Below are 16,814 nucleotides of genomic sequence, written 5' to 3'. Positions count from 1 at the left end.
AATGAAGATAGTGAAGACCAGACTTCGTAAAAGAAAAGGCAACAATTTTCTTGCTAATAGTCAGTGATATACACATTGAGAGACAAATAGCAAAGGCATGTACTGTCAATGAAATTATAGATCATTTTAAAGTATTAAAAGAGTATCGAGCTTCACTTTGATTCAAAATTTAATTTATTATTTTTGGTTGTATTGATTGACTATATATTACTTGAATTTAAAAAAGTTTTTGTTTACTTTGCCCCCTAAAATTTTATTTGAGTTTCGCCACTACTTCCAATAAAATTCGTCGTTCTCCATTTAAATGAAGAATTAATTTCCTTTTTCCTCATCCTTATAGATGTTGAGCGACAGCGGAAGCAAGAATTGATAAACAATAATGAAACAATAAAGAAATTCAATGCGAACAATAAGAAAATGACACAAGAGATTTAACGTGGTTCACTATCAATGTGATAGCTATGTCCACCGGCACCGAGATCAAATAATTTCACAACGAACGCAAAGAACTTACAAGATGAATTACGATCACACTCACAAATTATAATGGCTCTCTTGTGATCTCTCTCAATTTGTGAATCATAAAGCCCTAGCACTAATAAGAGGAGGTATACATAATAAAACCATCTTAAAAGACAACTTGGGGTTCAAATATCCACAAATAACCGTCCAAGAAAAAAGGAAACTTCTCTACGTGAGAAGAAACCGTCATTTCGCGAGCCGTGTACAACTACGCGAGCTGCGACATAAAAACAGAACGCACTCAGCGCCCCGCAAACTCACACTGCAGCTCTTCCATAACTCTTCTCTTGATTCATCTTCTTCACCACTCAATAGTGTTACTAGTTGGAGTCACCATACTCAACAATAGAAATACTCCTAACGTTATCCCATTTTGAAAAAAGTTTTGTATAAGGGATACTAAAAAGTAAATGGACTAATTACACTCAAAAAATATCATAATTTCACTTTGATGGCAATAATCTAACACGCGGTTACACTTGACTTTAATCTGTTTCGTTAGAGATTCTATGCAGCTTCCTAACACGATCCTGGTAGTTTCATGAGAGGTTCCAGGCAGATTCTTAACAGTAACACAGTGACAATTTTTTCCTTCTTAATAGTTGTTAAATGTAGTCGATTTTTAGTTATTAATTAGTTATTGAATCAATCATTACATTCTCTCTAACTAATTATATGCAATTTTATTTTTCCAGTTGATTCTTTAAATTATCACTGATAATGAGGGAGTCAAATAAAGATAATGAGGAGGGCAATCATCAAAGAAATCATCAGCTTAAGATATCTAAGTAAGTAAGATAATGCTTTTTTTTTAATACAAAGTAGGTTGAGGGATGGGCGGGACTAGAGGAATCGAAGCTTGAATCGAATCCAAGTGAAACACCATCTGATTCTTAAAGTATAATATAATAATATTTTAAGGGAGTGTTTGATAAAATAGTTTATTAGACAATTTTAGCTTATTTTGATGTAAATAGAGGGTTGGTGGTCAAACCATCCAATACTAATGTATGGTAAATTAACTGGTTGAAACAAGTTATTGTTGTAATATGAATAAAATATTTTTCAACAAGTTATTCATAACAGGGGTTTAAAATTAACTGATTAATCCAATCAATATTAGCTGGTCAAATCAGCCATTATAATCAACGTAACTATCAGCTATAAGTTATCATTCGTTTGTCACGCCTTTTAAATATGAATATTTTGTTGATTATGAAAAATTAAGTGGTTGAATGCTATTTTAGGTGTGCAGTTTGGATAGCTTGATACTTTAATGCAACCGTCTACTTTTATTCCATGTTCAGTATATAAATAAAGTAGGGTTTTAGTTTTGAATAGAATTTTATTGGGATGTACTTAATTTGATGTACGTTGTTCTAAAATTTGTGTGCCAGGTATTTCTTTAAAGACAACAACTCGGTGCAGAAACATTCTAGTTTCGTGGAGAAGGAAATTCGAAAAATGGTAAAATTTACAATATATATATATATATATATATATATATATATATATATATATATATATATATATATATGATCAAATAAGAAAGATTTTAAAATGAGAATGATGAAAAAGATTTTTGTTTGATTTTGTTTTGTTACTATTTATTAGAGGTGTTCATTCGGGTAATCAGGTCGGTTTTGGATGGGTGTCATTCGATTCGGTTGTATTCGGATCGGTTGTATTCAGATCGGTTATATTTCGGATGCGTGTTGCGACGGGTCATACTCGGGTCGGGTCAGTTAGTAACGATTCGGTTGAAGATTAGTTATTCGAGCTATCGGGTTAGCATCAGTTCGGTGTCGGTTGAAGTACGTGTTGAGTTTCAATCGGTCTCGGGTTGTCATCGGTTAATAATTGGTTCGATTTTATCGGGTACAGATCGTGTTCGGGTATTTTTCAAGTAGAATTCGGCTACGAATTGCGAATTACTAATTACTATTGATCGAGTCAGTATCAGATTAAGTTGTTAGTCATTTTTTAATTGATGATAAGGTTCCTTTACTTAAAGCAAAACAGTGAAAATGCAAATCAATTAGTGATCATTATTATATTGTTACTTTTACTTGTTTAACCAGAAATTAAAATTATAAAGTTCTATCAATTTTCATATAATTCGATTAAAAGTAGTTAAATAAACATTGACCATTGATTATTAACTCTAAATATATGAAACCATGTAATTATAAAATTTATTTTATTAAAATATTTATGACTTTATTAGAATAACTAATAAGATGTTTGAATATGAGTCAATCATACTTCTATGTAAAAAATTGGTTCAGGTTTACAACAATTCGATCTAAACTTCGTTCGGGTTAAGTCTATTTTAGGCTTTTAGCCGGATCGAGTTCGGTTTTGAGCATGATTCGGTCGGACATGACTCAGGTCGGTCATTATTAAGTTCGAGTAATTTCGGTTAACAGTTACGTGTCAGTTAGAATAATCGGTTACAGCTCGGTTTCAGTTTTCCCATTTTCGGTTGTCAACCGGTTCGGGTATAGCTTCGGGTCGGGTAATGTCGATTCGATAAACCTAAAAAAGGAACACATTTTCTGGTCGGTTTACTTTCGGTTTTTGATCGGATTTTCAGGTCGGGTCACTTTTGAACAGCTCTACTATTTATACAAAAAGGATACTATGTTATAAATTAAGAACATTTTAAAAATTATTTCATAGTTACTTTTCTGTGTAACATAGTTACTTTTACAATTATGTGTTTTTGGCTCAATCGTGACCATAGATTTTCTTTTTTTTATTTTAGCTCGCCAATAAACAACTCTACATTTTACTAATACGACTTATAATATACTAATATTACACTAATACGAATAATACTAAATCATTTGAATCATAATAAACTATACTATACTAATTATACTACTAATACTAAACTAATTCCACTAATAATAAACTAAAACTTAACTAATACGACTAAGAATAAACTAATACTACACCAATACAACTAATAACGTAATACTAATAATATTCCACTAACATGAATAGTAATTTAGTAATATTTCACTAATACGACCAATAATATACTTATACGACTCATAATAAACTAATATGACTAAAACTGTACTAATACGTCTAATAATATACTAACACTTTTTTAATATGACTAATATGATACTAATATGACTAATAATTTACTAGTAGAACTAATAATTTACCAATATGACTCATAATGTATTGATAATAAACTAATACAACTAATATTTTACTAATAATACACTAATACAACAATAATGTACTAATACTAATACGATTGATAATATACTAATATGTAATAATACGATTAATATTTTATTGATATAAAACTAATAATAATAATAATAATAATAATAATAATAATAATAATAAACTAATGCTGAGTCCTACGCGGTTAGACCTGAAAGTACCCTTAGGAATGGCCATGAATCAAACAAATCAAAACACAAAATGCATTAGACATTTAGATTGAATCCTATTGAAATAACATTAAAATAAATAAATAAATAAATAAATAAACTTAGTAAACATTAAGAAAATGGTTCTTAGCATTCACCAGTAAGTGGAGATCAACCTTGATCATCATTAAGGGAGCAAGATGGCTATTATAATGTGACCTTTTCTCGTATAATGAACCTATGATTACTCATAAACAAGAGGATCAATCCAATTTTGATATTCTAAGTTTTTAGGTTTTTTGATCTTCAACTTAGCCTAAATTATTAAACTTATCGGATTTATATTTTTTTCACGTAAACTGCTGACGAATAATGTTTTTCGAGAAACTATTTAATTCAAATTAATTGGTGTTAAATATGTTATTTTAAAATAATAGGTTCGATCGGAAGTCGAGCACGCATTTCAACTCTCATCCTTCTGGTTAGTACTTACCATCTACTTTTACTCTTAAGTCTTATACAAATACTATATTTATTTCTCATTATTTTTTGTGAAATTTGACAATTAAAATATTGACAATTTTGACTTGGAAAAACCCACAACCAATCGATCAAAACCATGATTTTCTTATGTACAACATAAAATAATACTTTATGTTCAAAAATAAGTTTATTTGAGCAAAAGTCAGATTTTAAATTATATTTAATAATAATTTCAATAAAAAAGTTCAAATATGAAAAAAAAGTTCAATTTTTAATAGAAAAATATCAGGATATATTAGAGTCTAGAGTGTAACATATTATTATTATACTCATTATATCTCGCTCATTATATATATATACTAAAAAAAATTTTGGAAAATAACAAATATCATCCTTATGAGAGCCTTAACAAATAGAACTATATTAGTGAATGATATTTGATAACATGACAATATTTACCTAATTTAGATTTTAATTTTTTTGATATTAGAGCTAAATTATGTAAAATATTTATATAATTTATTATAGCAATTCTATACATACCAAACCTTGAATTTGATATATGTAATTGAATGAAAAATTAATGTAATCGATAAATACTTTAAACTAAATCAGTATATATTTTTTGCTTTAAAAAAGTCATGTATTATATACATGCATCATTTTTTGAAGTTATATTTTTAAATATTTCAAATTAATAAATTCATGCATTGCACAAATTTCTATACTAATATTCATAAAAAGAGAGCGCGCCAAAGATTTCCTCGGCTCTATAAGTGTAACATATATGGCAATATGTTAATATGACAAGATTTAAAGAATTAAAAATATAAATATAGAGATAATCGGACTAATATTTGGCGAATTGACTCAAATTTAACATTTGGCAAATCAATGAAATTCAATTTTGAATTTGAATCAATTCTACTATTGTTATTTTAAAGGTAGTTACAATACATAATTTGAGAATGACTTTTCAAACCACGCCATTTTCAAATTCTTCTTTTATAATTTTCTGACTAAGATCTACAATTTGAAATGAATTACTTGTTTCCAAACAGGTCACCATTGCAAAGTGATAAGAATGAGCAATCCGAATCAAGACATATTAAGCTACAATTTGAAACCAAACTACCTCGCGAGATCTTCACCGGGAAAAAAGTTGAAGCTGAGGGGCCTTCACCCATTAAAATCCAGTTACTAGATACAATTTCTGGGAAACTAATTACAGATGGTCCATTGTCATCTAAAAAGGTAGAAATTGTAGTTGTTAAGGGTGATTTCGACCCAGAACAACATGAGAGTTGGACAAAAGAAATGTTCTGTAAACAGATGGTATCAAAGAGGTATCAGAAAAGCCCACCATTGTTGAATGGGCATCGTTCCATTTCTTTGCAAAATGGGATTGGGTTTGTTGAGGATATTGTGTTTACTGATAACTCTAGTTGGGGGAGAAGCAAGATGTTTAGGTTAGGTGCTAAAATGAATGGTGAAGAACAACACCTAGTGAGGGAAGGAATTAGCAATCCTTTTAAAGTCAAGGATCGTCGTGGAGAAAGTAAGTGTATCTTCTTTTATATGAAAAATACAGCCCACCTGGATTTTTTGGGATTAAGAGTCTTTAGTTGAGCCAACAACTTCGGCTAATATTCATTTTTATAAGAAATACTTCATGAATTAGTAGGAATTTGCTAATGAAACAACTCAATCGAAAACTTAAACTGATGGTTAAAGTCTTATAATATGTTATATACTTTAACAAGCCTCTTCACACACATAAGAGCCTTTCGGGCTCGAAGTGTGGATGCAACATAGCTCTTTCTCGTACCTAGCGCTAAATATTACACTTTTAATTGAGGGGTGGATGAGATTCAAGTTCGTAATTTTTTGTCACACTGAACTTCAGTTTAAGCTTATGGTTGAAGCTCTAGAATTTTATATGTAATATGATCGAGCATGCAATTTTTTATCAGTCAAGGGCATTAGTGTTGGATGCATTTTGAGGATTATAAACTAGTGATTGATAGAAGTATATGATTGATTGTCTTAAAGTGCACATTACTATTCGCATGTGAGTTGTTCCACATCGAAAAAAAGAAATAAGTTATATCACTTTATAAACTTAGGAATAACTTTCAGTACTACCAATTGTTTTTTGTAATGAATCTCCTTAGAATCTGTTTATGGGTTACTTCTCCTCTTTGTTTGGATTGTCGTCTGTCCGAGGCCTATTTTCTAAATTCTATCAGATTGTTCTTGATATGTATAGACTATCAAAAGTGTAACAACCCATCTCTTGAAGATGAAGTTTGGCGTTTGTCCGGGATAGCAAAAGATGGGAAGATCTGCCAAAGATTGGAAGCACATGAAATTTTCAAAGTGAAGGATTTGATCACATGTCATGACAATGACGAATCTGTACTCCGCAAAGTAAACATACTTTTCTACATATTAAACATCAAACCTAATATATATATTTTTTTCTAAAAAATAAATTCTCAACTGTTTAAGTTTTTTTTGGTATAAATTGCAGATACTGTCACCAACAAAGCTCAAGGCGATAATTCAAAAGGCTACTGCATGTTTGACAGTACCAACATGCATAAATAAGAGTGAATGTGCTCAAGTTAACTTCCCTTGTGGTAGTATTATCAACCAAAATATCAATACATGCTCAGACATGCCACAGTCTTGTTTTAATGGTAAGAAGAATGTAAACTCGATCTGATCATTGGACGATGTAAATTAAGTTTTACGTGCTTCACAGAGTATATAGCATATCATGGAGTTGTCAGTGACCTACCCAACTAAAATTTTAAAACGGGCTAGATCGGGTCGGGTCAAAGTTGAAATGGGTATGGGCAAGGGGGTCATGTCAAATTTAAATGAGCCCAGGCGGGTCAAAGCCTGTTTAAACCCAACCCACTTTGACCATTTTTTAAAAAGTTCATATAATAATATTTTATTCTATTTTATAGCCCGTTGGGTTGACCTATGTATATAATAATATCATATAAAAATATTTTGAAAAAAAGTGGTAAAACTTTTTCTAACCAATTCCTATAATGTTCCGACTTGACCCGACCCGTTAATGACTCGTTAAATGTGACCCGGTGGGTCGACCCGCTCCGTTAAACATACAACATATACTTTTTGAAGTGGATGAGATTCAATTCTGTGATTCTTTAGTCACATTGGCCACTAATACCATGACAAGAAACCAACTCAACCAAAAGCTTGAGCTTATAATAATAGCATAATACCAAAATATGTTGTATACTCTATAGCTATTCATACAAAAACATTGAATAATGAAATCTCTAAATTTTATTAGATTCAATTGTTTTGTTTGTGTATACAGAAGAACAAGAGATTCAAATGCCAGGGATCTATGAACAGAACAATTGCTTGGTTGAAAACATGTTACAAGGATCTTATGATAATGTCCATGTCCCTTCATGCTATCTTGATGATTATTTAGTACCACCATCTCCCGCTACTACATTTCAGGCTCAAACCGCAATGGTGGAACAAGACAACGACTTTTTGGTTAGTTATGGCTATGATTCCAACACAGGAATGTTGCCCTCTAATTCATGGATTCCAAACCCCAAAAGTGGTTGAGAAAAGGTTCCGAAAGAAGAGAAGGTTTCCTTGTTATAGTTAGCTATATGATATTTGATATATTAATTCATATAGATGCTTTCAATCTTTTCAAATTAAGACTTTAAGATTGTTAGTGTAGATCAGTACCTTAGGCATTTGAGCTAAACACTTTCATTTGTAAAATACTACCATAATAAAACTTGCATTACTAATGTAAAACTATATATGAAGACCAACCATGTACATTTTTTATGTTGATAATTTTACGACTTACTTTTCCACTTAGAGTAATGTGTTATTATTTGGAACCTCTTGTAGGTTTGTCTGACTTTACTAGTACATTGTTTGCCATTGTGTGGTGTATCAAGTGAAATGAAAGGATTTTAACCTCACCAAGATGAATAAGGAGAAAGAAAAAACAAGAAAAACAAAGCACGATAATTAAGTAATCAAATAAACCAAAAAAAACATTATAAAAATATGCAAGAATTCAAGTTATGATGGTACCTTGGACACCTCCCCTCAATAGGCATATATTTAAATAACTATTCAACAATATATTAATGAAATATGACTCACAAAGCTTGAACTCTCTTCATAGAGTTTAAATGGAGTTTAATCACTAAAACAAGAAAGATACTCAAAGGCTTTCCTAAACCTATTTCTCTCTATGTATTAGCCACCAACCCACCACAACACACTTCTGCTTCATTTGGCCACTTAGTATTATATGCCCCTATTCAATTTGCTTTTTTTTCGTTTTAATTTGTTTTAATAAATTTATCAATCATATTTCAATTTTTAAGGATGACTTCACAACTTTTTTATTTCTTAAATATTCCATGACTTTAACAAATTATATTTAATTTTTTTGTTTTTATGTAAAAAAAAAAATTGTTGGATTTATAAGGACAGAGGAGTAACCCACAAAAGCAGCGTAAAAACATTCCCGAAGGACAATACAAGTCTTATACCTAAGAGGTCGGTCATATAGTTTTTAAAAACTACCTTTTCCCTCTGTGTACCGCCAGGCGCCAGGCACCATGAGCCAAAGTGCTATCTGAGTGTAGATCATAAGAACATGTACAATGCTATATCCTCTTAAATATATTTTTTTTTTCATTTGACACATTATTATCTCTTTTATTCATATCATATTTTACTATTTTCATTATTTTTCTTTTTAAATTTTTTCCAACATTCAAATATCCTCTTATTTTTTCTCTTTCCTACTTTATATATACCCTACTATACAAATTTTTAATATTTTCATATATTTTAATTTATTATATTAATTTTATGATATTGATTTAGTGATGTTAATTAATCTGTGGGTTGTCAATTATAAAATATATCGATAACTAATTAATTATAAACAATAAATGAAAAATTGACATTATCAATTGGTTATCAATAACAAAATGTAACGATAATTAATAATAAATTAAGACATTAAAAGAAATTATTGAGGATATTTGGATCAAAAGGGCCAATATTTGAGTTATTTTGAGAGTTTGGATAATTAGGAAAATTAAAATTTCCATAATTTAGGTTATTTGGATTCATAATTATTATTATACTAATTATATCTAGTGAGAGAAAATGACAAAATTTGATGTGATGTAAAATATGCAAATTTGGGTTCATTTTATAGAGAAAAAAAAATCTGAACTATTGAATTTTTTTTTATTTTGCTAATTTTTATATATTATCATATGAGTAGTTTTTCTACAAGCCAATAAATACATAACACTTGTCAATATACGCTTGGGTAAAAAAAAGAAAAATAAAATAAAATTCCTAACCTTGTACATTTGTTTTGGGAAACATTGGTATGATGAGTTAAGAGGACATAAACAAAAAAAAATTAAACCATTGTACATGCTCTAAAACACTCTTTCATTTCTTTTCTCTTGACTTTGTCAACTAAAAATAACTGAACAAATTGATGTCTTTTATCACCTCAATTAATCCACCAAAAAAGTTACAATGCATGGTTAATTTGATTATAAAATTTTACAAGAGATATGTACATTTCTATGAAATTTCACGAGATAGTTTTCTCCTATTTATTGTGAAATGAAAAGGCAATATTTTTCATCCCTCAATACACAATTCTCTTTCTCTCTTCTCTCTTCTCTCTTCCCTCTTCTCTCTCTTTCTCATATTGTTCTTCCTCTTCCTTCTTCTTTTCTTTCTATTGCCTAATTTCGAGCTTTTCTACTAGCAATCCCATGGAGTCCAAAAGGTTTTCCAACGACAAACGCCATCACCATCAACCATCTCCACAATTCAATCCTTGTGGGTGAGTTATGCTTCACCTCAATGCTATTAAGTGTCTCCCACCTAAGGTGATTCAGACTTACGCAATTTTATCCCTGTTAATGATAAATCTAACAAATACTCCTAACTTTATATATTGTGTGATTATGGATTATCATATTCATCATCAATCTAATAAGAATTATTCTTGCTACCATGGGTGTTGATTTTGACATTGACTTTGACTTTGTGCTTTGTAGAGTGTGCAGTGTTTGTACAAGTAAAAGTGAGATAATTACTTGGTTGGAGGGGATTAAAGATTCATTAATAAAGGTAGTTCTAGTTCATCTTCTGAACAATTCTCATTATCCTTCTTTCTTTCCTCTATCGACAGCCTTATAACCTTTTTTATTGTGCCAAGTTCGTTGAATAATAATGAAACAATAAGAAAATTCGATGCAAAATAAGAAATTGACACGAGAGATTTAACGTGGTTCACTATGGATGTGATAGCTACATCCACCAGCACTAAGATTAAATAATTTCACTATGATCGCAAACAATTAAAAAATGAATCTCAATCACACTCACAAATTGATGGCTCTTTTGTGATCTCTCCCAATTTTGTGAATGATCATATATTAATCCTAAATTGGGAGTTTATATACTAATGCCCAATAAAAGGAAGTTATTACATAATAAACACAAAGTAACCGTCCAAAAGACACCTCCCGTGAAAAGAAATCGCCATTTCGCGAGCCGTGTACAACTACGCGAGCCGCGAAATGGAGACAGAACGCACTCCGCGCCCCGCGGACCTCCTCTTTGATCCATACTCATCTTCTTAAATGGTGCTTGCTAGTTTGAGTCACCATTAACAATATTTTTTGTGGTTGTTTTTTATAAACAGGTTGAAAATACTATAAACAGAGTACTCCTACCCTGTCTGGCCTTGCAAAAATCTGTCCTGCCTTCCAATCTAAGGTACTGTTGATTCTCTGATTTCCTTTCTGTGCTTAATAGAACTGTATCCTGCTCAGTTGTTGGATGAATCTGGTGTTCACTTGCTCAAAACTAAGATTTAGTGAAACCTAAAACTATACAAGTGTTTGGCCTTCCTTTATTGACCAAAAGCAGATAAAATCTTGCTTTACAACATGTCTTTACCCCAGTCTCATTAAGTGAATCTCAAATTGGAATGATCATATCTACCCAACCTTGCTCGTGTTAGAGATAACAGAGAGGTTGTTTTCGATGCACTCTTGTAGCAAACATCATTTGCAACTTCACAAACACATTAATAAGAAGTACGAGCATTTTAATCCATAATAATCTGAAACTAAAGAATTATAAATGTTAGACACCCATCAAAATAAGGGAGATTAACATCTTACATTACACAAAGAAAATTTAGATGTTCTAAAGCTTGTGGTTGTTCGCCATCTCATAACTAGAATTTGCAACCAAAGTACTAGGAGCTCGCTCAAGATTGGAAGGATTGAATGGATAAAGCTCTGGTTAAAGATTTTTCTTCTCATCTCATCAAAAAATAAATTTGATGACTTGATTGAATAGATCTAAATCTAGGTTACTTACAAGATCTATTCCTCTGATATAAGTAATTTGTTTGATTAGATTAGCTTCTTAGCTATCTGATATTTGGTTTAACAATAAGTTTTGTGTTTTTTATAATTTCTGTGTGTTTTTTCATTCAATTGTAATGGTGTTTATTTATACAAGAGTTCAAAGAAACTGCTTGAAGTAACTGCTTCTAATAAGCAACTGCTATAATACTTACTTATGCTAAATAACCGTAATACATGTAACCGTTATACATAGAGCTGCTATACATAATCTAACACTATCTGTCCCATATTAACAAGTTAAGATTGACCCTTGCCGCAGTCCATTGCCTCATCAGGCTGAGTCATCTGCCTCGAGGAGCTTCCATTTGAGCTTCAAGGGAGAATTACCAGAGACGCTATATACCAACGAGAAAATAGAAGACCTGGGTGCTTCAATCACAATCGAGCTGTGCGATGATTCTGGGAATAAAGTAGAATCTGACCCTAGTTCTCCTTTGAAAGTTAAGATTGAAGTTCTTCAGGGGGACTTTGTGGTTGAGGACTGTAAAAATGATTTAACAGTAGAAATTTACCAAAAGAATGTTGTTAGCCCGAGGAAAGATAAAGGGCCTCTATTGAAGGGAAACTGTGAGGTTTTGCTGAGTGGAGGGTCGGCTAGCCTTTCTGGTATTTTATTCACTGATAACTCAGCATCAATGAGAAATGGAACGTTCAGGCTTGGGGCCAAAGTCATAAATAGCGGAATTGTTGTAAAGCCAGCAGTCAGTAAATCATTCATGGTAAAAGAAGGCCGCCTAAGAGGTAAGTTCACCTCCCTGTAGGTAGCTTGGAGCTTTTCATGTCATCTCCGACTTATGTCGCATAATAGTTATCGTCTGCGTTATTCCATTTTTGCTTCCATATTATTCAATGTTCAATTAATGCTAAATGGTATTCTCCTCTTAATTCAGCTGATCAAAAAAAAGAAATTCCGTCTCTGGAAGATGAATTATGGCGTCTGAAAAATATAGGCAAAACTGGGCCGATTTATAAGAGAGCACTTGAAAAGAACGTGCATACAGTGGAGGATTTCCTACAACTATATCATACAGATGCAGAGAAAATGAAAACTGTAAGGACTATAACTTACCAAATCAATCTTGACTGCTAAGAAAGTCCGAAATCTGAATATGCTAGTGATGGCAACTAATTTTTGGTTCTTGTCAAAATTCAGATTCTAGGTGTTACTGGAAAAAATTGGGATGCAATAGTAAAAAACGCTGAAGCATGCAAGTTACCAAACAAGCGTTTGAGATACTATGATCCTGCATCAGGGAATAGCCTTTCACTAGATTGTGGTTTCAACATTATAAGTGTTTTGTTAAACGGTCAAATGAGCCAGCCATTTGAATCCCTTGATGACCACCTGAAGGTAGTGTTTTTTCTACAATGTTGTCTGAGCTTTTTAATACTTAGATTAGATGACTAAATGAAGAAAGAATTTGCACATGGCCAATCAACGAAAACCTTGACATCGTGATTTTGATTTTTCAGGAAGAAGCATATAAACTAAGGCGTACTGCATACGAAAAACGGAATGAGCTTACATTAGATGATTTCACTAGCAATCAGAGAACAGTTCCTAAAGAACCTGGAAACACATTTAGTGTTCAACTACAAGAAAAAGAGCAACAGAAATCAGGACCAATACCGACATTATCCACTAGTACCGATCCCAATAACAACTTCTTATTTGGACTAGAGTGGAAAGAGATCATGGATCTAACAATTCCTGATGAGCAACAGCAACCAGGACAAACGCTGACATCATCCACTAGTTCCTATTCCAATAGCGCCGACCTTGCTGCACTAATGGATACCGTGAATCTAGGTATGTACTAATTTATTGATTTTACAATGACAAAACACTGCTCAATGATGTTGGAAAATAACCCACATACAATTTCACTTATAAGAATTAGAAAGAGGTTAACTAACGTATAAACGTGATGGATTGATCCTTCTACAACCAATTGGGTTTAAGACAAACCTCATTAAGTGTGTGGGTGTTGTCGTGTACAAACCTAATAACAAATTTTTCAAATGGCATTAAGAAAATGAACTTTTATTTTACAATGAAAAAACAATAGAGGCAGATAAATAAATCTATGGCTATTATTTGCAATATATAATTGAAAATTTGCTAACTGCAAAACCAAAGATATGGCTTCATAGTTCATACTAGTTCAAATCGGTTGAAGCCCCATACATAATATATGTTGCCAATGTAATAATATTGCAAATAAGATTAATATAATTTCTAGAACATTGTGCTAACTCTTATGATTTATCAGGTCTTTATGAATATTTTGGAGGCAGCCAAAGACGGTGCTTAGAGGATACAGAATGGAATACTACCAGTCCAGAGTACATTCAGACAGCACAGATGGAGGAACGGAGGAATGTTGAAGGTTCAGTCCATGACCATGCTACCAGTAAGCTATTAGCTGCATGTTATGTGACCAGAGCTGCTACACTGTTCATGATTACAGTTCAGGAAGATCTTAGTGCCCCAAAAAAGAAGCGCAAGCTTCAATGACTCTCCAGATCTTATGTTTTAGATTTGAGAAACTCAATTAATTGTGGCTAGTTTTGGAAGTACAAGTTTTGCTTTATCTTTTTGATGCTTAAGATCTTGTGTATATTGCAACATGTAAGATAAATAAGTAACCATACAGACTTTTAGTATTTTCTAATTTTTTTGTATCATCATAATTTGGTTAGCTTTAAGCTTTTTGGTTGTTTTTAGCTATTGGTTTTATGGTTTTTTTAGTTGTCTAACAGCCAAAAACTATTAGGTAAATGGCCTTTAAACAAGTTGAAAAACTAACTTATAGGCTAAATCAAAAAATATATAATCCCTCCTATTCACCTTAAGAGTCCCATTTGACTTTTTACGGATTTTAAGGAGAGTCAAAAGTGGAACCCTAAGGGTAGGAAAGAGAGTGGTATTATGGGATTTTAATATAAGGGAGGAAAATTAGTATGGGTGATGGAGGGTATAATTGAAAATAAGATAAAGCTTCTAAGGACATAAAAGTCAAAAACCCATACCAAAAATAAAAATAGGACAATTAAAGTGACTTGACCATAAAAAGAAATAGGACACATAAGCTGAATAGGAGGAAGTATAATTTTTTGATGATTTTTGGATTTTCACTCATTTTCTCTAATAAACAACAAATAACTAACATTTAAGTTCTATTAAACATCTTCGTGACACATGGCTTAAACAGATTGACTATTAGCTAACAAATAAACAGAAAATTTTCAACCAATAATCTGAACAAGAACCAATGTAAGTCTTTGTTAGAACAACAGAACTCTGCATTTTTGAAAACTTTTCAGGGAAAAATAACCCCCAAGAGTTAACACGTAAATATAATAGTTGCTAATCAGTAATACTATCTGAAAGAAATATTCGATCAGCATGATTATTAATAAACACCCTTGTAACCTCAAAAATTTTCTTTATATATACCAAATAAAATAACAGTTTCTGATAAGAAATTTTGATTGTACAGAAAACATAAACATACGAAGAGATAGGAGCAAGAAAAACCTGGTAGCATATAGTGCTTTAATCAGCACAGCTAGTGAAGGCCACGGAACGAGTTACCCGGTTCCGAACCACTTGAAACCGTCCCGGAATCAAAACCGTTCGCGACAGGTTCCGAATTGGCTCGAACCGCAAAACCGTGAAACCGCCGGAAAAAACGTTGTCGGAAAAAACCGCCCGAACCAGACCAAAGAACCGCGGGCCAGTTCTCCCGGACCACAAGTTCCCCGGAACCGGGAACCGGACCGACCGGTTCACCCAGACCAACGGTTCCTTGGAACCGGACCAGGAACCGGGCGGTTCACCCGGCCCAGCGGTTCTTTGGAACCTTTCAAAAACTAGCCGTTGGGGATTTTTTGTATAAATACTCCACACTTTCAATCATTTTCATTCACAATTCATCTCTTCTCCTACTCTCTCTACTTAATTACGCAAATGCAATTATTCTCTTAATTACATAATTAATCTTTTAATTATTTCTTAATTACATAATTAGTCTTTTAATTATTTATTTATTTCTTAATTCCATTATTATTTTAATATTATCATGTTTTCTTTTTTGAAAAAAGCCTCTAAAGTGGCAAAATTATTGGGAGGTTCTAGCTCCAAAAAAAAGGCCACTTCAACTCCGTCGGTATCAACAACACCTTCGGTTAGTAATTATAATTTTGAACCAAATTATCCAGAAGGGTACGACCAAGAATTACATGATTATGCAGAAGAAGTAGAAAGAGAAATACAAATGGAAGAAGAACAAGAACAAGAAGAGGAACCAACGACCTCTATTGGGATACATAGATCTCGACAGTCATCAACGAGATCACATGAAGAACAACTACAACAACAACAACAACAAAGACAAGCTCGTGGTAAACGAGTCAATTTTCAAAGTATCGGTTAGTTTTATAATTTTATTCTTCAAATTGATTAAATTTTAAATTATTATTTATTTATTTATTCTTCAATGCCACCTCCTAGTGGTAGAGTTGTTTCACATGTGTGCTCTTATTTTACAAAAGAACCAACCGATAATCCAGATGTTTTCTTATGCACTTGTCAAATTTTTGAAAGTCAAGGGGTAAAGCCCTTAGTTTCATACAATTTCAGCAGGAATAAGTACATGATATTTATATTTTCTAAATCAAGAATGTATTAAAAATTCATTTATTATGTTTTGTGAATACGTGTTAGGTGGTGGTACGGGATCTTTTAACAAACATTTTTTCATATGTTTACGAATCAAACGTCCACTTAGTAATAAGTGAATGTATTACTATTTTTTATCATCTTCTTAAACATTCTCATGATGATACTAATATATATTTAAAGCCGATTCTTGCAGATATGATGGACAAGTGGAAG

General features: G+C 31.9%; 2 protein-coding genes across 3 annotated transcripts; both read left to right on the top strand.

The window, feature by feature from the left end:
• Window positions 1-1,174: 1,174 nt before the first annotated feature.
• On the top strand, window positions 1,175-8,239 carry LOC130828110 (calmodulin-binding protein 60 B-like). Its single transcript, XM_057693914.1, has 7 exons — window positions 1,175-1,310; window positions 1,920-1,989; window positions 4,355-4,398; window positions 5,462-5,958; window positions 6,670-6,830; window positions 6,934-7,102; window positions 7,762-8,239. Exons 1-7 carry the CDS (start codon window positions 1,243-1,245, stop codon window positions 8,022-8,024), a joined length of 1,272 nt encoding a protein of 423 aa, XP_057549897.1. The 5' UTR covers window positions 1,175-1,242; the 3' UTR covers window positions 8,025-8,239.
• A 1,855-nt stretch (window positions 8,240-10,094) lies between these two features.
• LOC130828109 (calmodulin-binding protein 60 B-like) lies at window positions 10,095-14,623 on the top strand. Of its 2 annotated transcripts, none has more exons than XM_057693912.1 (8): window positions 10,095-10,311; window positions 10,529-10,601; window positions 11,179-11,252; window positions 12,174-12,655; window positions 12,805-12,965; window positions 13,068-13,265; window positions 13,388-13,724; window positions 14,188-14,623. In XM_057693912.1, the coding sequence occupies exons 1-8, from the start codon at window positions 10,241-10,243 to the stop codon at window positions 14,430-14,432; spliced, it is 1,641 nt and encodes a 546-aa protein (XP_057549895.1). In that variant the 5' UTR covers window positions 10,095-10,240; the 3' UTR covers window positions 14,433-14,623. The 2 variants fall into 2 exon arrangements, with proteins under 2 accessions (XP_057549895.1, XP_057549896.1); XM_057693913.1 differs by having other exon boundaries at window positions 10,095-10,357.
• The last annotated feature ends 2,191 nt before the right edge of the window (window positions 14,624-16,814 follow it).

Source organism: Amaranthus tricolor, chromosome 12 (assembly GCF_026212465.1).
Source record: "Amaranthus tricolor cultivar Red isolate AtriRed21 chromosome 12, ASM2621246v1, whole genome shotgun sequence".
Lineage (NCBI taxonomy): Eukaryota > Viridiplantae > Streptophyta > Magnoliopsida > Caryophyllales > Amaranthaceae > Amaranthus > Amaranthus tricolor.
The sequence above is the reverse complement of the archived record's forward strand: the minus strand, read 5'-3'. Positions and strand labels throughout refer to the sequence as shown.